This window comes from Trachurus japonicus, chromosome 8 (assembly GCF_045865225.1).
Source record: "Trachurus japonicus isolate A0001 chromosome 8, Traja_1.0".
Taxonomy (NCBI): domain Eukaryota; kingdom Metazoa; phylum Chordata; class Actinopteri; order Carangiformes; family Carangidae; genus Trachurus; species Trachurus japonicus.
The window spans coordinates 17,689,356-17,709,448 of record NC_140914.1 but is presented as its reverse complement, the minus strand read 5'-3'; the positions used below and the strand labels follow the sequence as shown (position 1 = coordinate 17,709,448).

The 20,093-nt window shown below is 40.8% G+C and overlaps 1 protein-coding gene across 1 annotated transcript; it reads left to right on the top strand.

The window, feature by feature from the left end:
* The first annotated feature begins 1,422 nt into the window (after positions 1 to 1,422).
* LOC146983008 (glycylpeptide N-tetradecanoyltransferase 1-like) lies at positions 1,423 to 16,063 on the top strand. The gene is made up of 12 exons (XM_085784338.1): positions 1,423 to 1,541; positions 5,331 to 5,436; positions 5,646 to 5,790; positions 6,764 to 6,882; positions 7,496 to 7,587; positions 8,078 to 8,194; positions 8,890 to 9,060; positions 10,143 to 10,251; positions 11,035 to 11,205; positions 12,236 to 12,400; positions 13,709 to 13,846; positions 15,321 to 16,063. Exons 1-12 carry the CDS (start codon positions 1,438 to 1,440, stop codon positions 15,339 to 15,341), a joined length of 1,458 nt encoding a protein of 485 aa, XP_085640464.1. The 5' UTR covers positions 1,423 to 1,437; the 3' UTR covers positions 15,342 to 16,063.
* Positions 16,064 to 20,093: the final 4,030 nt, after the last annotated feature.

Genomic DNA, 20,093 nt, shown 5'->3' with positions numbered 1-20,093 from the left:
CTCGACTTAAAATAAACCACAGCAGTGAAGGAACAGGTGATTGTAGTTTCCTGGACAACACGGCTCTGACAGGCAGGAGATGAAATAACAAAAGGTCTCACTAATGCACCAGTTTCCTCCATAGACTCTGAGTTAAAGTTCATTTTTTCTGTCCCAATCAATCAATCAATCAATCAATCAATCAATCAATCAATCAATCAATCAATCAATTAATCAATTTGTTTATTTTGGGCATGTCAATTTAAATCATCATCAACACACTTCATCTTAGTTCAAATAATACAATACACATGGCCGAAAGGGAAAGCGGGAGAAGCAAAAGCTTATCTAGTCCCGCCCCCATTACCCACAGAATAAAAATCTTTATCATAATCTTTTCTTTTCACAACGTTAACGGTTGATGTAACGTCCTGGTTTATGTCGTTTGGAAACGTAATGTCTTAGAGTAGGTTATAATAAATTCATAGAGGAGGTGAATTGCTCCTTTGTGTAAAAAATTAATCATTAACATTGATCTGTCCCGCTATCAATTTAACCTTTGGTAACCCAGTTTTGTTTTATTCTTATTCATGCTCAATGACTGATATAAAAAAAACTGAACTCAATCATTACTGAAGATAATTTATTTCAGCTGCATTAATACTAGATATGGTGTAATGAAGTCGTTCTCTACGCATATAATCCACCCATCATGTGCTTCCTGTCAAGCAGTTTAATTTACCTTTAGGCCAAATGCAGATCACATGACTCAAGTCCTGTGTGTAAGAGAGGGAGGGGGAGGGGGCTGAGATTACTGTAGTTCTTATAGTCTGAAGAAGGAGCTCAAAAATAGAACAACATAAAACTTAAAAAAAAAAAAATAGTATTAGAGTATTATTAGGTGATTATAAAACTGCATTGTGTTGTGCATGTTTATTGATATGAATATTGGTCTTGTTTTGGGGACACTATAGTAAGTAAGTAAGTAAAACTTTATTTATATAGCACCCTTCATAGTACGTGTACACAGAGTGCTTCACATTAAAAAAAAGACATTCAATCACAGAAACAGTATAAAACACAATTGGAACTTAAACAATATAGATATGTACAATGCACAGTGGTAAATCGGCAGTGGCTTAACACTTCTTATTTACTTTATATATATATATATATATTCTCTTTTTTTTATAGGGTTAGTTTGAAATAAAGAATAATCAATCAATCAATTATAAATAAGTTTTTATGGCTGACAGTGACACTTTAATCCCCGTTGCTTCGTCGTGAGCATGTGTTTATACTGTCGGAGGAGCTCGGTAACAGTCGGAGACAGTCGGAGACAGTCGGGGAGCCAATCACAGAGAGGCGGGTTTAAAGGCGTCGGCAGCACGCGGCGCTGGTGGCTTCTCCTCCTCCTCCTCCTCCTCCTCCTTCTCTCATCTCACTTCCGTGATAAAGATGGCGGATGAGAATGAGACAGCACCGATGCCGGAGAAAGAAGATGTAGAGGACCACGGACACTGCAGCGACTGTGAAAATGAAGAGCACCACTTCGACGACGGGTAAGAAGAAGCCGCTCCACATAATATTAACAAGCAGCGAGGCAAGGGGGGGGGCAGAGAAAGTAAAGCCCTCGGCGGCCGGGGCAACAGCAGCAGCAGCGATAGGGGAACAGATAGACAGCCAGCCGTAGCGGTGGAAGGGAGATGTCCCGCCCACTTGCTTCCACGCGATTGGCTAAGAGCGGCGGTCAGTCACTCGTTCTGTGTCCTGATTGGCTGAGAGTGCGTTCTGCGTTCTGTTTCCTCCCAAAGTGGGCGGGCTTTAGCGGCGCTATGCTTCTTTAGCTCTGATAGATAGCAGCAGCAGTAGCAAGCAGCAAGGCGGCGTAAGAAAAACCAAACAAACAGCCGCTGAAAGAGCCAAACGACGTCCTTAAAACACACACCTCCTTTCGTTTTTACAAAGTACAATCTATTTATGAAGTTGACAGTTTGTGATATTGATATTACCGCCCCCTACACGTCGTCGTCGTGATCCATGGCTGACATTTAGCTACCAGGGAGTTAGCTCGCATGCTAACAGCTAACATAGCTGTCAAACCTCCTATTGTCTGCACCGTGCAGCCGCGAGACGAGTCAAAAGTGAAACATGTATGTATATAAATAAATAAATAAAATAGATTAAAATTAAAATCTGCACGTTGTTGCCTGTGCACCTGGGTGGAGCTCACTCACCAGTCTGGTTTACTTTTATTTAAATCCCCCTCTATTTAATCTCTGAGATATGACAGAGACCCTGCAGCATATTATTACTATTATCAATAATAATAATTAATTTTTGGTTCTGAGAAAAACGATGCTTTTATCGTGGAAATCCTGTTTCTCTTTCTGTTTACTGACCGATGACATATGATGAAACAGGACGGAGTCTGCTAATATCAATCAAGGCGTGTCCTCGTTGTGCTGGTTTTTTTTTCTCTTTTTTTTTTATTGGGAGAAAATGTGTGAAGGGAAAAGTGCTGATGATTAGCGTCGTATGCACAGGCCAGGATCATATCAATATATCGACATCTATACCTATCAATGATGATCGATGTTCTTTTTAGTTGCAGCTGCGTGCATATTAATTCATTTAATGATTCATACAGGGTCATGCAAACGTTTGTGCACCCCTGGTCCAAATGTCTGTTAATGTGAACAGTTCAAGTGGAAGATGAAATGATCTCAAAAAGGCATAACGTTACAGAAGATACATTCACTTTACATTTTAAACTATATGTATGTATTTCTTTATTTTCATCTTTTCCCTGTTCAAACTGTCAGAAAAGGAAAAGGGCCCTCAGCAAAGGTCTGGGCCCCTGCATAGTTAGTTTCCAAAAGGGGGGGCTACTAGCTACTATCCCAGTGTGTAAATAGTAAATAGATTGTCTGATACCTTGGTCAAAGTTATCTGAGAGCTCAAGTCTCCTGGGTTTCCCATTCCTTTGCAGGCTGCTGCTTTGTTTCCCCTTTTCACTCTGAACCTGTAGAAAACTAAAATAATACACTGAGATTGATGAAAATATTGAAAAAAAAGAGTGTTTCATGTTTAACTTTGTCTTTTTTGGAGATTATTTCATCTTCCACTTGATGAACTGTTCACATTTGGACCAGGGGGGGAAAAACTTTTGCATGACACATATATAGACATGTAAACCATATCATTCATAACTCATACAAATATCTGTTCAGCGTTTATCATTTATTTTCATGGCACAACCTCATTGTCTGTTTGCACTACATCTGACTGCACAGTTCAATCTGGCCACTTTACTTTATTTATTTAACCGGAGTCAAATTCCTTGTGCAGCATACAGGGCCGATAAATCTGAATCTGAATCTGATTCTGATATTGTGTTGTAGGCTTGGTAATTGAGATAATGGTTTACTAGTCTGTTAATTATATATGCACTGTTAAAACACAATCACAATCTACTTTACTTTATTGATCATGCACCTGCTTAAATACAACAAATGGGACTCTGTACTTGTACATAAATAGACACATAGAGCCCAGAGCAAAGAAACCAAACTAAAATAGTTTTTAAAAAATGAACAATAATAAAATATGAGCGGTGGATGTTCCAGACAAAAGTACACACAGTGTAAAGAGGCAGATGTTGCAGCATTCAACATGTGACTGATCTTATTATTTAGTTTTATGTCTTTATATTATATTGATACTCAGAAAACTAAACCTGGTATCAGTTGTGTCAATATTTTAAAGTATTAGAGGCCACAAAGAGCTGAAACTGTTCATTCATCATTAGAAAGAATATTGTCCTGCATGATTCACATGCACCGCAGCTGTACAGGGAGATAAATGACCTCTTTTTTTTTTCTTTTTTATTATTATTATTATTATTATTATTATTAATAGAAGTGAAGTAAATGTTGCGTTTGGCCGCGGCTGCTGCTGTTTTGCAGTCAGGCGTGTTGTTGTCGTCCTGCACACAGAGACAAAGCTGCTCCTCTCCGTCCACATGGAAGCCTGTGGAACAAACTATTGAATGTTTTGTTGTCCATTGTCCCGGTCCCTCACTGACCTCTTGTACATACATGCGTTATGTATACACACACACGCTTAGATGCCCCCCCCCACACACACACACACACAGACACACACACATGCTCTTCTTCCTCCAGAGGTCATGTGATTGACCATCTGTGCGGTGGAGTTGCAGCTACACGGCCACTCTGCTTCTCTTCTCTCTCCTCTGTGGGACTCTAATGAGATTATCCTCTGTAAGTATGTAGTCGTCTTTCTCAGGGAGGAGATGGAGGAGCTGTGGGGGGGTGGGGGGGCTGTGGCCGGGTCATGAGGCGACGGGGTGGGGGGTTGCAGTGCAGTGCAGTGCAGGTCGAGCTGTGTGTGGTACAGGTGACACACACAGAGACACATTTCATTTAATTGCATATCTGACTCATCGTTGTTGCACTTTTTTATTAATTTATTTGTCGACAAACGTCTGCGTTGAGAAACGTTTCTCAAACTTGAACCTTCGTTTCACCGCCGATTGAAACATGCCATCGCAAATATGTGTTATTGTCTTACAAATGTATATTTATTAATGTGTACCGAATGTGTCTTTGGTATTTTACCTCATTGTTGGTCTTTTTTTAACGTTGCCCTTTATCATCAGGCAGAGGGACTGGCGATGAAAACTAGCTTTTTTTAGCTAATTTGGGTGCATTTACATTTGTTTTTTTTACAATATTTTATGTCCTTGTCAAATAAATTAAACTGAAACTAAACTGAAAACATGAACTGAACATGAGAATAACTGAGATTCCAACGCAGCGTGTTTGTTTGTTCGCAGGCAGCTCCAGTTACAGCTTTAGTTTTATTATAACTTATTAAGTCTTTAGAGGGGAAACAGGTGATTAAATTGAAAGATAATTAGCAAATTAACTGGAAACAACGTGATCTGAAGTCGTAGCTCTTCATTTATGCTGCTTTGATTTGCTTTACTTTACTTTTATTGTTTATTTTCACAGGAACAGCTAGTGCACATTGTTTGACGTTTCTGTAAATTTGCCAGTATTGACTAAGAAGCTGTTTTTCAACTGCAGTCCATGGGCGAGACATTAATGTAAAATATTACATACTTTATTTACATATTACATCATACATCCCTGAAATAATACTACAGAAAAACACATATAGGCACACAAACAGAAATACATGAGCGCCTTTTGCCATATTTAATATTTCATCCTTGTTTTAATATTCATAATAAGGCTGAAAAGATTAAGTGTATGTATATTATTGTATAGGTTTGTAATAACCTGGCTGGTTGTGTGTTTCAGTGACCGGGGACTGGCCGACGACACCGGGGCCAAGAAGAAGAAAAAGAAGCAGAAGAAGAAGAAGAAATCTGGTGCACCAGAACCAGCTCAGGACACGCTCGCCAAGGTCTCGACCAATCAGCTGCTCTTCTCTCATACAGCTGTTCATCTCTCATACAGTTGTTCTTCTCTCATACAGCTGTTCAGCTCATCCAAACAGCTTGTATAGAGCATAAGGATTGATTTTTGCTGAATTGACTGTTTGCTTCTCTTCTCTTTTGTTTTGTTTTGTTGTGTTTTGTTTTGTGTTGATTTAACCCTTCGTTCTCCAAACAGGTGAATTCGTTGCCAGCTGATAAGCTACAGGAGATCCAGAAGGCCATCGAGCTGTTCTCTGTGGGCCAAGGCCCGGCCAAAACCATGGAGGAGGCCACTCGGAGGAGCTACCAGTTCTGGGACACGCAGCCTGTGCCCAAGCTTGGTATGAAAATAGATATAAATATAAATATAAATACGCTGCCCGTCCAGAAAAACAAAGTTACACACCTTTAGTTTTGATTACGACATGCATTCACTGTGGCATCGTTGCGATAAGCTTCTGCCATGTCACAACTAATGCTAACTAAGCATAAAGTCCACTAGCTTAATGCTAACGTAACCTCATAGAGGGGCTAACAAATTAGCATCGCTATCGCCGTTCAGCAGCAACTGACAGTGATAGCAGTAAAGCTGCTAAAAGTTTTAATATTCTTTAATGCGAGAACATCGCCGTTAAATCCCCAGGCTGTTGTCAGTTTATCCAGATATTGCCTGTTAGGAAATGTGCTTGTTTTGGGAGAAATGCAAAGGGAGCAGCGACCGGGGGCTAGTAGGCAGATGCTCGTAGGCTACATCCAGGTAACTTTATCCACAGGTTTTTAGAGGTTTACCGCTGACTGGTTAAACTCTTTTTAGGAGATTAATGTTAGTCTCATTGATGAAATCTTTTGTGGCGGTCGTATTAGTTTGTTTGAATGAAAAGTGTCGCCACTCTGTCAATCGCTCTAGCCGCAGCTGACCGGACCGGATGTAGATTTACCCTGTATGACGTCACTTCAGAAACTTGTGAAATAGGCCTATTGCCCCGGCCTTTTCAAGAAATAAAGGAAATGCTAATATATATTCAACTGAAAAAGATGTTTTAGCTTCTCAGCATCTATAGCAGCTATATGTTTATATAAAACTAGAATCTGAATGCTGGATGCCACACCATTTTACACAATGGACCTTTAAATAAGTTGTTGTTATCATCCAATGGGAGGCTCTGACCTATTAGCTTAGTTAAATCCAGGTGTTTTTTTTTTTGGGATGGACAGTGTATATATTTTATTTATTTTCTCACAGAACCCAGAGCGTGCGTGTCTTTTCTCCAGGTTTCTGAGCTTCATGTGTGTTTCTGTGTTTTTTTCCTTCAGGGGAGACGGTGACGTCGCACGGCTCCATCGAACCCGACAAAGACCAGATCAGAGAGGAGCCGTACAGCCTCCCTCAGGGCTTCAGCTGGGACACGCTGGACCTGGGCGACCCCGGCGTGGTACGGCAGGCTGCACACACACACACACACACACATGAACACACACATGAACACACTTGACGGGAATTAACCTTCTATAGGATGTAAATATTTCCTGGACGTTTCTCTCTGTGGCGTCCAGAGCTGGACCGTTAATCACAGTGTAATGAAAATCTAAAATGGTCGAGTGCTGCAGCTGCAAAGAAAGAAATAAAAAGGGTTGTGTTGCTATGGAGACGCCCTGGACAACCAATCACATTCTCGACGTCGGTTTTGTTTTCTTTAAAATGAAAATGTAAAGGATTATAAAACATGGCCCCACACATTTATCTGCCTGTGTTATCACAGTCGGCTGCAGCTCTGGTCACAGTGATGTCATAGCGATGTCGTTGATGTGAAGATGAACACAACGATCAGAGACGTCAACATTTAAACATTTTTAAAGTTTGAATTCCTGTAACTTTGGAATAAATGTCTTTCAGAGCTGATGCAGGAAAGTTTGAATCAAGTCAGTTTCTTCCTTCACTTCTGGCATCGTTTAAAGAACTGAACCTTCTTATTCTTTCTGTTTATGGTCAATAATTAAATAATATATAACCATCCCAGTTCTCTGATGTTTCATCTCTGTCTCCAGCTGAAGGAGCTATACACTCTGCTCAACGAGAACTACGTGGAAGACGACGACAACATGTTCAGATTCGACTACTCCCCCGAGTTCCTGCTCTGGTAACGTTCACGCCTCACACAACTTTTTTTAAAACATTATTTGTACATATCACACAACCAGTCAAAAGTCTGGAGACACCTTCCCACTCAGTGGTCTTTCTTTACTTTTATCACTTTCTACATTGTAGATTCATACTCATATTCATGCCGTCATCGCCTGCTATACCAGTGTATAGCCGTACTCTTTCACGTCTATTTCCGGAACGGAAAATGAGAGCGTAGTAATTCTTTTTTTAATGACAGCGGGACACTTCAGCCTTTACATTGATCCCATCGGTGTGTTTGTAGCTGAACCAGAAGCCGAGCAGTCAAGTCACATGACAGGCTAAAATCCAATGGGAAAGCTGTGAGCGGTCACATGAGCGGCCAAAGATTGTTTATTTGCATCAAGATGTTGCTCTCTTGTTGCCAAAATCTCATTGAATGAGAAGGTGTGTGTGTATATATACAGTATATTTGAGGTGTTGAGTCTGACTGTGTGTGTGTGCAGGGCCCTGCGCCCCCCCGGCTGGCTCCCCCAGTGGCACTGTGGCGTCAGGGTGAACTCCAACCAGAAGCTGGTCGGCTTCATCAGCGCCATTCCTGCTACGATCCGCATCTACGAAGTGTGAGTGACGCCGAGTGAAGCAGCTCCGTCTCATGCAGCGACACCAGTTCATAGTTTTCTACATGATTTCTGTCTCTTTTTATTTAATTTCACTCTCTGAAAATAAAGAATCTTAATTACTACACTTAAGATTCCAGCTCCGGTAGTTGTTGCAATTAATTAGCGATTGTTTATTTTGTTGCTATGCTATGAGGAGATGCCACCGAGTGCCATGGTTCTTGATTGATCCCTGATACATGCAAATAAAAGTACAATTAGTATTATAGTACTAAATGAAATATACTTAAAGACATCATCCATGAAGTAAATCAATTCAAATGTTCCTCATCAAACGTAGGCATGTTAATATACTCAACATTAAAACCTGAACACTGTGATGCATATGAATAAGTTAGGGTCAAAGACACATGGTCACACTGCACTTGAAACATTGTGAAGCATTTTCTGTATAAAAACTTTTATCCTTTTTATTCTACTGTATAGTGTTTTTATTTATCTTTTAATATTCTATATGTGAGTCTATATCTTCATTCAGGAGAGAAGCCAAAAATGTGGAGTTAATTATAAAGTGTGATCATTAATAAATCAGCTGTATTCAGTGCAGTGCAGTATTTATTATCCAGTGACATCGCTCTGAGTCTGTTGTAGGTTTAAACGGCTGGTTGTTCATCTTCCATGTTTGTTTTGTGTTTTAGAGAAAAGAAGATGGTGGAGATAAACTTCCTGTGCGTCCACAAGAAGCTGCGGGCCAAGCGCGTGGCCCCGGTCCTGATCAGAGAGATCACCAGACGGGTCAACCTGCAGGGCATCTTCCAGGCCGTGTACACGGCCGGCGTGGTGCTGCCCAAACCCGTCGGCACGTGCAGGTGGGTCACCGCCACGGCCTCGCTCAGGGCGTTCACACAGCAGGGCTCTGCGCTGGTTCTGGTTCACAAAACCAAAGAAACAACAGGTTCAAAACCCGAAGAGTCGGTTTTCAAGGGAACCAAAAAATACTTGGCTCTTCCCTGCGAACCGTGACATGATCAGTGGGCGTGTCTTATTCAAGGGGGTCCCCAACTTTTTCTTGAAATTTTACCCCTTTTTTTTCTAGAAATTTAACACTTTTTTGTAGAAAAATTTTAACTTTTTTTTTTGTTTTAAATAAATAAATTTTACCCCTTTTTTTTTCTAGAAATTTAACACTTTTTTGTAGAAAAATTTTAACTTTTTTTTTTGTTTGTTTTAAATAAATAAATTTTACCACTTTTTTTTCTAGTTTTTTTGTTTTGTTTTTAATTTTAGAAAATTTTCCACTTTTTTCTTCTAGAAAATTTTTTTTATAAAGAAATTTTACCTTTTTTTCTAGAAAATTTATTCTAGAAAATTAAAAAAAAAAAATTGTTCTAGAAATTTGTTCTAGAATTTTTTTTAAAAAACATTTTTTGAGAAATTTTACCACTTTTTTTTTTGTAGAAAAATTGTAATTTTTTTTTTTTTTTTTTTGAAGAAAATAATCTTACCACTTTTTTCTAGAATTTTTGCCATTTTTTTTTCTAGAAATGTTTAAAAGTTTATGTTTTCACAGAAATTTCTCTACAATATTTCCAAAAGTTCGCACCATTGGCCCTAATTTGAATGTACATTCACTAAAAAAAGTAACGTTCTTCAGTCTCAGAACAAATATTTGTGTATTTCTGGTGTTTGCTTTTAAAATGTTGTCCAATGGGCGTCCGTAATGTAGAGTAACGACCTCCCACTTTGGTTCCACTTAAAGAGGAACTCTGCAGGATTTCCACCTTAACTCCCAGATTCAGAGTCCTAGTGGTGGTACCAAGGGTCAGAGACTCCAGAACGGAACCAGAACCAGAACTGTGTCGGTCTGAAGGCACCCTGGTGTTTGATGATTGACTGACTGACTGACTGACTGACTGACTGACTGATTGATGGATGGTCTGTCTGTGTGCAGGTACTGGCATCGCTCCCTGAACCCACGCAAACTGATCGAGGTGAAGTTTTCCCACCTGAGCAGGAACATGACGATGCAGCGAACCATGAAGCTGTACCGCCTGCCCGAGGTCAGAGCACATACACACTCCTCCTCCTTCAGTCTCTCTTCATCCTCCTCTTTCTTCCTCCTCCTCCTCCAGAGTTTCATCCTCCTCCTCCTCCAGTCTTTCTTCATCCCCCTCTTTCTTCCTCCTCCTCCAGTCTTTCTTCATCTTCTTTCTTCATCCTCCTCTTTCTTCTTCCTCCTCCTATTCTTTCTTCCTCCTCCTCCTCCTCTTCCAGTCTTTCTTCCTCCTCCTCCTTCAGAGATTCTTCCTCCTCCTCTTTCTTCCTCCTCCTCTTTCTTCCTCCTCCTCTTCCTCCAGAGTTTCATCCTCTTCCTCCCTCAGAGTTTCATCCTCCTCCTCCTCCTCCTCCAGAGTTTCCTCCTCCTCCTCCTCCAGTCTTTCTTCATCCTCCTCTTTCTTCCTCCTCCTCCTCCTCCAGTCTTTCTTCATCCTCCAGTCTTTCTTCATCCTCCTCTTTCTTCCTCCTCCTCCAGAGTTTCCTCCTCCTCTTTCTTCCTCCTCCTCCAGAGTTTCATCCTCCTCTTTCTTCCTCCTCCTCCAGAGTTTCCTCCTCCTCCTCCTCCTCCTCCTCCTCCTCCTCCTCCAGAGTTTCATCCTCCTCTTTCTTCCTCCTCTTCCTCCAGAGTTTCTTCCTCCTCCTCCTCCTCCTCCTCCTCCTCCCTCAGAGTTTCTTCCTCCTCCTCCTCCTCCTCCCTCTCCCTCAGAGTTTCATCCTCCTCCTCCTCCAGAGTTTCCTCCTCCTCTTCCTCCAGAGTTTCATCCTCCTCCTCTTCCTCCCTTTAGGCTCCCAAGACGTCCGGTCTGCGGCCGATGACGAAGAAGGACGTTCCGGTCGTTCACCGTCTGCTGCGCGAGTACCTGAGCCAGTTCAATCTGGTTCCGGCCATGAACCAGGAGGAGGTTTCTCATTGGCTGCTGCCGCGGGAGAACATCATCGACACCTTCCTGGTGGAGGTAGGAGGAGCCCACCGTCACCACGGCAACCAGACCATCCCGTGTCTTTCTGTTGTTTCATTTCATTTATTGTTTATTTGTCGAGGACAGTGCACATTGGTTTTGTCGTGGCGTCTTGTAAGTGCGCCGGAGCTAGTTTCCGTCCGTTATACTGCCCTACTAAGCCAGACCGCAGTAACTACGCCAACAGTGAAACTGCGAAAAATGGCTTTAAAGTTTTTTGATTTGCCTTCCAAATTTGTTGTAGGTAGATTAGTGAAAATACACAGATTTGACAGGTTTTTATGAAGTAATATTCATGCAATTAAATATATGACCACAGATTTTACATTTTACCCCTAAAAAGCAGATACTGCGCTCTGGTGCCAGGTTTCCTTAAACAGATAGTAATGCTGACTACAATGTTGTTGTTTTCTTCCAGCTTTCATTACTTAATTACTAACTTTGGCCACCTCAAAAATGATTAATAATTTGACAGTACAAACTTTAGTGAGCTAACATTTAATGTCCAGTGTTTAGCTAAAGTTTTATGTGCTTGTGCTAACCTGCCGAAGCTAATGTTAGCTAGCTACCGTAACTGGCTAGCAGTGTGTAATAGAGCGCAGTAACTGCAGCTGAAGTACAGGGAAAAAGAGGCAGAGTGCAGTAACTGCACAGTTACTGCGGTTTGGCTCAGTTTTGAGTGTGATTTTGTACAGGGAAACAGATACAGAGTGCAGTAACTGTAGTTACTGCGGTTTGGCTCAGTTTCAAGAGTAATTTTGTAGTTACTGCAATTTTTCATACCTCATATCTCTAAAACTGAGCAAAATTGACCGCTGAAAATTTTACACAAGATAAAACATTTATTGACAAGTTCAATTTCACAAAAAACTCAATTTGGAATTTTCACGTAGTTACTGCGGTCTGGCTTAGCAGGGCAGCGTTGTCCTCACATTAAAAAACAGACAGACATACCACAGATCACAGATAATAGTAATAAGCAGCATTGAGACGTGTGTGTGTGTGTTTATCTGTGTGTGTCTGACAGAACGACGGCAAAGTGACGGACTTCCTGAGCTTCTACACGCTGCCGTCCACCATCATGAACCACCCGGTGCACCGCAGCCTGAAGGCGGCGTACTCCTTCTACAACGTGCACACCACCACCCCGCTGCTCGACCTCATGTCCGACGCCCTCATCCTGGCCAAATCGGTGCGTCCCACTTCAGTCTGCACACACACACACACTCGTCTTTAAATTGAATCAAACTTTATCAGACCCCACCTAGGATTTCTTTTCCAAAGATGTGCCCAGCGAGAAAAGAGCTGTTTTTGGTGCAGTTTAAAAACAAAAACAACATGTTTTTGCGTTGTTCTATGATAAATTTGTCTTAATTTTTAAGCATATAAGAGATTATTTCATAGATAAGTTAGAGCCATAGATTGCACATCTTTAAATCAAATTTCTTGGGGTGAAAGAAAATAATAAATATAGAAACACACTGGTTGAATGTACAAAATAAAGTACAACTGTTGAATTACAACTTCTCCAAAGCATGAATGGGACGGGGTGATGTGCAAGGCCTAGTAACAAGTCTGTCAGACTGTAGCAGCTGAAAATGTCCCAGAAAAGTCTTGGAAAATGATTTCAAGCAAAGAGTGGGAACCCTGTTTATTTGTGTTGCAGTTTTTATACAGAAACCTGTTGCAGAAAAATTGCTTTACAATCAAAGATGGAAAAAAAAAAGAACAAAAACACACACAGACAAATAAAGTACTGAGGAAACACAGGATATTAAAACAGTAAAAGCAAATAAAATTGACTTAAGTAGGTAACATGAAGAGAAGAGGAATCCCACACACTGTGTAACTTGCTCAAGAATATTTGCGACGTTTCGGTCAACAGACCTTCTTCAGGCAAGAAGCCATCTCTAAATAGGGAGTGGCTGCATGCCGCACCAACTTCCAATCAAAATCATTATACAAAATAACACATATCCTATTGAAAATACATAATTAACATATCAAATGTGTCAGAGAGATAAATATAAATGGATACGTTGACTAATACTTCTAGAATTTAAAAATAGATAGAGAGGATAAGGTCTTTAAAAATGGGGAGTGGCTCTGTTACGCACATCCTTCAATCATATTCTTAATAGAAGAAGCATAGAAAATACAAGAGAACATACTATATCAAATGTGTCAGAAAGATTAAACAACTAGACACATTAACAACAAAAGGGGGAAGTTCTAGTGGACTTCTGATCTACGCTCTGAGGGTTCAGATGCGTGCATGTATGTGTAATAAGTCTGTCTGTTCATGTACAAATCGATTTGTAAATTAATAAGACTCAATAAATATATAGATGATACAACACCGAATGATACTGCTACTAAATAAACTTAGATCAAAGCTAGAATCAAATAATCTAAAGTGAATAAAACCTGAAATAATTCAGTAGGATTCTGTTTAATGTTCGTCCACACGGAACTAATAAAGTTTTGTCTCTCCGTGCAGAAAGGGTTCGACGTCTTCAATGCACTGGATCTAATGGAAAACAAGAATTTCCTGGAGAAGCTCAAGTTCGGCATCGGTGACGGGAATCTACAGTATTACCTGTACAATTGGAAGTGTCCCAGCATGGGGTCGGAAAAGGTGAGTTCTCCTTCTGACGGGGGAATTAATACCCAGGATTTAATTACAGGTTTAAACAGACGAATGTAAATGTAATATATTTATTTTAGAAAAGGGACATGCATATTATTAAACATTGTTAATGGAGAAAAAGCAACAATAAGATAAATGTTATGAAAGAGGAACTAAGCAAGATTTTTTTCGTGGCTACATTACATTTGTTTTTACCTTAATTAAAAAGCTCTGTAGTAATTGTATAACATATGAACATCGTATATTACAGAACGTTATCCATTGCCGGCTTCGTTGTAAACAAATGCACATGGCCAGGAGGAGGGTTAGCAACACAGAGGAAACGCGACCAGACTTGCATAGTTTCCCTTTAAATAAGGAGATAAAAAACACACAGGGAATAAAAATTATTGAAAACAGGCTAGATGTCTTCCATGTTGAGTTGGTAAAATGTTAAAGTGCTACTAGTGCTGGTTGAAGTGCTCAGTGCTTGGTGTTATTGCATTCTGCCCAATTTCATTTGGTTTTAAAGTTCTTTGAAAGTGAGCAACCTGCAATATATAGTGTGCAATTCACAAAGTGCTAGTACTACGGTAGTTAAATTGCACAAGCATACAGATCATAGGTCTGGCCTGTAAGTTAAATGTTGATTTTAACTTGAGACAAGTAAAAAGATTAAATAATTGATCTATCTCTAAAAAAAAGGTTTATATTTCAGGGCCACTTTGTCTCCATTCCACTTTTCCCATGAAATAAATTTAAAATATAATAATTATTATTTATAGAGCACCTTTCAAAACAAAGTTACAAGGTGCTTAACAATAAAATGGTTTGTGCAATATAAAACCCATGACAGTATAACATTTAAAATACTGAATACAGAATAAAAAAACTAAAAAGAATCAGTTTAAGAAGGCCAGACGATAAAAATGAGTTTTAAGAAGTGATTTAAAACAGGACACAGAGTTTGCCTGCCTGAGATCTCCAGGCGTTCCACAGCCGAGGGGCCCGGGAAGCGAAAGCCCCGCCCCCTCTAGTGACCAGGCGAGTTTTATCCACCTTTTTCCGAACGTTAAAAACGTAAGCCGGTTTTGCTCATCCGGTGGAATTTTATGTTTACGTCTCCATGGTTTTGGTAGTCGCGGTAAATGCATGGATTTTTTTTTTTTTTTTTCCCCAATGAAAATCTGTAAAACGCATGAATCATCACACCAGCTTTTAACAGTGGATATCACACAAATTGACATCGGTGTTAAAAGCCAGCGTTAATAGATCCATGCGTTTACCGCAACTATGACAACGACTGAAAACCTTGGAAACGTAAACGTACAATTCCACCGGAAATGCAAAACCGGCTTCCGGGTTTGACCATAGATGACGTTCGGAAACTTGTGGATAGGCAAGAATCTCAGTAATGATTCTCCAGTTTGACCCTGAGCTCTTCCTCACGTCTCCTCCTCCTCCTCCTCCTCCTCCTCCTCAGGTCGGGCTGGTGCTGCAGTGATGTCACTTTACGCCACAGGGAGTCGCCCACAGGCTGGGGGAACGCCGCCGCCGCCGCAGCACGGCAGCGACCGACCGACCGACCGACCGACCACCTGACGGACGGACTGATGTGACTTCCTGCTTCAGGAAAGGAGAAAAAACAAAAAACAAAAACAACAACAACAACCCACCGCCCATTTTTACTTTTTTGACCTTTTGAACTTTGACCTGCACTACCGCTGCCAGGCAGGGAGGCAGCGGGGCGGGGGGGGCGAGGAGGGGGGGTCTCCGGCTCTCCGTCCTCCTCCTCCTCCTCCTCCTCCTCCTCCCTCGATCACATGGACCTTAAGCCATTGTAGTTACCATCGCGAAACAACTGTATTCCATCTGAGCTGTCTTGATTGTACCAAACACGCATACACACAAGAACAGTTTGCACAGATTACTTTATACCAAACACTCACTGTTGTCATACCAACCAACCAACCAACCGTACGATACCTGTAAATAATATCAAACATAACTGCAGATGATGATGCCCTAACACACACACACACTCACAACCAGACACACTCAGACTAGAACCTACGGTTTTATTTTATTCCTAAATGTTGGAAAATGCTTTTTGCAAATTCAAATAAATCTGTCATCCTTAAGTTTTAGAGATAAAAGAAAATGATCAAAAATATTTTAAAGAGGAAAAAGGCTCAAAAAGATGAGGTAATAAATACCAAAAGTGGACACCAGAAAAGGGCTTCTGTGAACGTCTCTCTTGCTTGACCCTGTGTCTCTCTTTTTTTTTTTTTCTTTTTTTTTTCTCTGTCTCTCCGTCAACAAGATGCATCGTCTCCTCGTCTGTTTTAACGCTCGTCGTCCACCTCCTTCCCCTCAGTTCACGCCACTGACAGAAGTCGCAGCAGGAGGAAACAAACGGACTGACGTTAATAAAAGAGAGGAGAAATAAATAAACGAGTGGTTTCTGACGAGGTTGAACCGCTGCAGAGACGATGATGATGACGATGAAGGTTGTTGATCAGCAGCTCAAGACGACCGCCTCAGATTCCTGAAAAACCAAGTGAAATTCAGAAGCTGTTGTGAATATTTTTAGCAACTTGTGTTGGAGGGAATCTCACAGGAAGTCTTAACAACAATAATAATATTAATAATAATAATAATAAAGAGGAAAAAATACAGTAGATGCACTCACAGGAATAACAGATGGATGAGTTTACATGCACGCAGCAGCAGCACTGTGTCCGGCTCCTCGCTGTATAAAGTCTGTTCCATGTAATGACATAACTTCTCTAATTTCAGGCTGTTTAAAGGGATAGTTCACCCAAAATTCAAATTTCACTCATTATCTACTCACCCTCATGTCGACTAAGGGCTGGGAGAAGTTTCAGTGTCCTCCGACATGAGGGTGAGTAGATAATGAGTGAAATTTGAATTTTGGGTGAACTATCCCTTTACCTGCAGTTTTATTAACAAACAAACAAACATGAAATCTGAGCCGCACACGTCTCAGTGCTGATCCCAGGTCAGTGACGGAGCAGGGCCCGGTGACTTCAGGTGGTTCTTCTTCTTATGTGAGTCTTTGGTTCTGGTTCTATTTGCAAAACAGATGTTAGAAATAGATGAATGAATAAATAAATGAATAACGGGTCTCATGGTGTTGCAGGAAACGAATGTGAAGGTGATTGCAGGTGATTTATTTTTCTTTTTTGTTTTGTTTTGGTTTTGTTTTGTTTTTTCTTTTCTTTTTTTTCTTTTTTTTTGAGCAAAAAAATAAAATCTAGAAGTTGCTGTGACGTTTTTGCTCGTTTGCTTTCCCCTCCCGTCCAACATTTCTAGCATTTTTCTGTGGCGGCAGCAGGTGACACCAGATGCATCACATTCTTTGGTTTTATCAGATAAAACACACACACATCGGCCACACAGTGTTATCAGTTTGTACTTGTACTACTGCTATCACCAGTTAGTTACATATAAACACATGTATGTAGTAATTATATAAACTGAATCTGTCCAGCACTTATAAAACCAACACAAAGGGCTTTTTTTTTTTTATCATAATAGACATTTAAAAATGAAAAAAACTTGAGTTAAATAAACATGAAAACATTGAAGACGTAATAACAGTCTAAGTAAGGGATAATGTATAGTTCGGAGGTTGTTATGGAGAAATAAACCCCTTCATGTTGTATGAAACAACATGAAGGGGTTTATTTCTCCATAACAACCGACCAACTATACATTATCCCGCTTAGAACACGGCCTACAACTAAATCATTCAATAATGTAACACAAAATAATGATAAAAAGAGATTTTATTCATGTAAAATTAGACCGTTGCTCGGGACGCCGCTCTGACCAGCGCAGCACAGAAAAGAGAAAGTATGCAGGATATTTACTTTATGTTTCATTTTTACCGTCATTAAATAGCTTCGGACTATTAGTGATGTTAGATAAACGACTTGTAACCTGTTACAGGGAGAGTGGAGGCTCCTAAGTTATTTCCACATCGTGGCTGAAAAGTAAACTTGCATCAGAACCTCTGACCGTGTCACAGCTCCTCTCCTCTCTGTAGCTCCGCGACACAAACGCACCCCATAATCTCTTGTTTATGACAGATAGGACTACACAAAATACATCGTAACGTGTATGGTAATCCATCGATCCACTGATTGATTATCAAAGGCTTCAAATGCACGAACGGGAGGAGGCTCAGCAAAACAGCGGCCGTGACTGGACATGCAGAGTCGGCCGTTGCTAAGGAGTCCTTAGCAACGGTCCGCTCAGCGGTGGTCTATCGAGAAATAAACACCGCAGAATATTGGTGATTGCCCAATCAGAATCGAGTATTCAAGAGAGCCGTGTTCTAACTAACCCTAACCACCGGCCCGATTTCAACCAAACCTTCTGCGTTGGACTCCCCTCGCACCCCCAGATGATATATCCGAGTTTGGAGAAATTTTAATTTTTGGTCAAAAAAAAAAAAACGTAAGCCGCGCGCCTATCCTCTTTTTAAAATCGCCTGTTTGGTTTTTGGTCATTTTCTCCAAAACCACCGGCCCGATTTCAACCAAACCTTCTGTGTTGGACTCCCCTTGGACCCCCAGATGATATATCCGAGTTTGGAGAAATTTGAAGAAATTTTAATTTTTGGTCAAAAAAAAAAAACGTAAGCCGCGCGCCTGTCGTCTTTTTAAAATCGCCTGTTTGATTTTGGTCATTTTCTCCAAAACCACCGGCCCGATTTCAACCAAACCTTCTGCGTTGGACTCCCCTCGGACCCCCAGATGATATATCCGAGTTTGGAGAAATTTTAATTTTTGGTCAAAAAAAAAAAAAAACGTAAGCCGCGCGCCTGTCGTCTTTTTAAAATCGCCTGTTTGGTTTTTGGTCATTTTCTCCAAAACCACCGGCCCGATTTCAACCAAACCTTCTGCGTTGGACTCCCCTCGGACCCCCAGATGATATATCCGAGTTTGGAGAAATTTTAATTTTTGGTCAAAAAAAAAAAAACGTAAGCCGCGCGCCTGTCGTCTTTTTAAAATCGCCTGTTTGGTTTTTGGTCATTTTCTCCAAAACCACCGGCCCGATTTCAACCAAACCTTCTGCGTTGGACTCCCCTCGGACCCCCAGATGATATATCCGAGTTTGGAGAAATTTGAAGAAATTTTAATTTTTGGTCAAAAAAAAAAAAACGTAAGCCGCGCGCCTGTCGTCTTTTTAAAATCGCCTGTTTGGTTTTTGGTCATTTTCTCCAAAACCACCGGCCCGATTTCAACCAAACCTTCTGCGTTGGACTCCAACTCGGACCCTCCGAGTTTGGAGAAATTTGAAGAAATTTTAATTTTTGGTCAAAAAAAAAAAAAACGTAAGCCGCGGCCTGTCGTCTTTTTAAAATCGCCTGTTTGGTTTTTGGTAATTTTCTCCAAAACCACCGGCCCGATTTCAACCAAACCTTCTGCGTTGGACTCCCCTCGGACCCCCAGATGATATATCCGAGTTTGGAGAAATTTGAAGAAATTTTAATTTTTGGTCAAAAAAAAAAACGTAAGCCGCGCGCCTGTCGTCTTTTTAAAATCGCCTGTTTGGTTTTTGGTCATTTTCTCCAAAACCACCGGCCCGATTTCAACCAAACCTTCTGCGTTGGACTCCCCTCGGACCCCCAGATGATATATCCGAGTTTGGAGAAATTTGAAGAAATTTTAATTTTTGGTCAAAAAAAAAAAAACGTAAGCCGCGCGCCTGTCGTCTTTTTAAAATCGCCTGTTTGGTTTTTGGTCATTTTCTCCAAAACCACCGGCCCGATTTCAACCAAACCTTCTGCGTTGGACTCCCCCGGACCCCCAGATGATATATCCGAGTTTGGAGAAATTTTAATTTTTGGTCAAAAAAAAAAAAAACGTAAGCCGCGCGCCTGTCGTCTTTTTAAAATCGCCTGTTTGGTTTTTGGTCATTTTCTCCAAAACCACCGGCCCGATTTCAACCAAACCTTCTGCGTTGGACTCCCCTCGGACCCCCAGATGATATATCCGAGTTAAGAGAAATTTAAATTTTTGGTCAAAAAAAAAAAAACGTAAGCCGCGCGCCTGTCGTCTTTTTAAAATCGCCTGTTTGGTTTTTGGTCATTTTCTCCAAAACCACCGGCCCGATTTCAACCAAACCTTCTGCGTTGGACTCCCCTCGGACCCCCAGATGATATATCCGAGTTTGGAGAAATTTGAAGAAATTTTTATTTTTGGTCATAAAAAAAAAAAACGTA

What these genes read in the sequence shown, in the direction of transcription:
- LOC146983008 (XM_085784338.1), top strand. Translation starts at nt 1,438, where the DNA reads ATGGCGGATGAGAATGAGACAGCACCGATGCCGGAGAAAGAAGATGTA. An exon ending in GAGCACCACTTCGACGACGG is followed by an intron (nt 1,542 to 5,330) that starts GTAAGAAGAAGC and finishes TGTGTGTTTCAG; the next exon opens with TGACCGGGGACTGGCCGACG. An exon ending in AAACCCGTCGGCACGTGCAG is followed by an intron (nt 9,061 to 10,142) that starts GTGGGTCACCGC and finishes GTCTGTGTGCAG; the next exon opens with GTACTGGCATCGCTCCCTGA.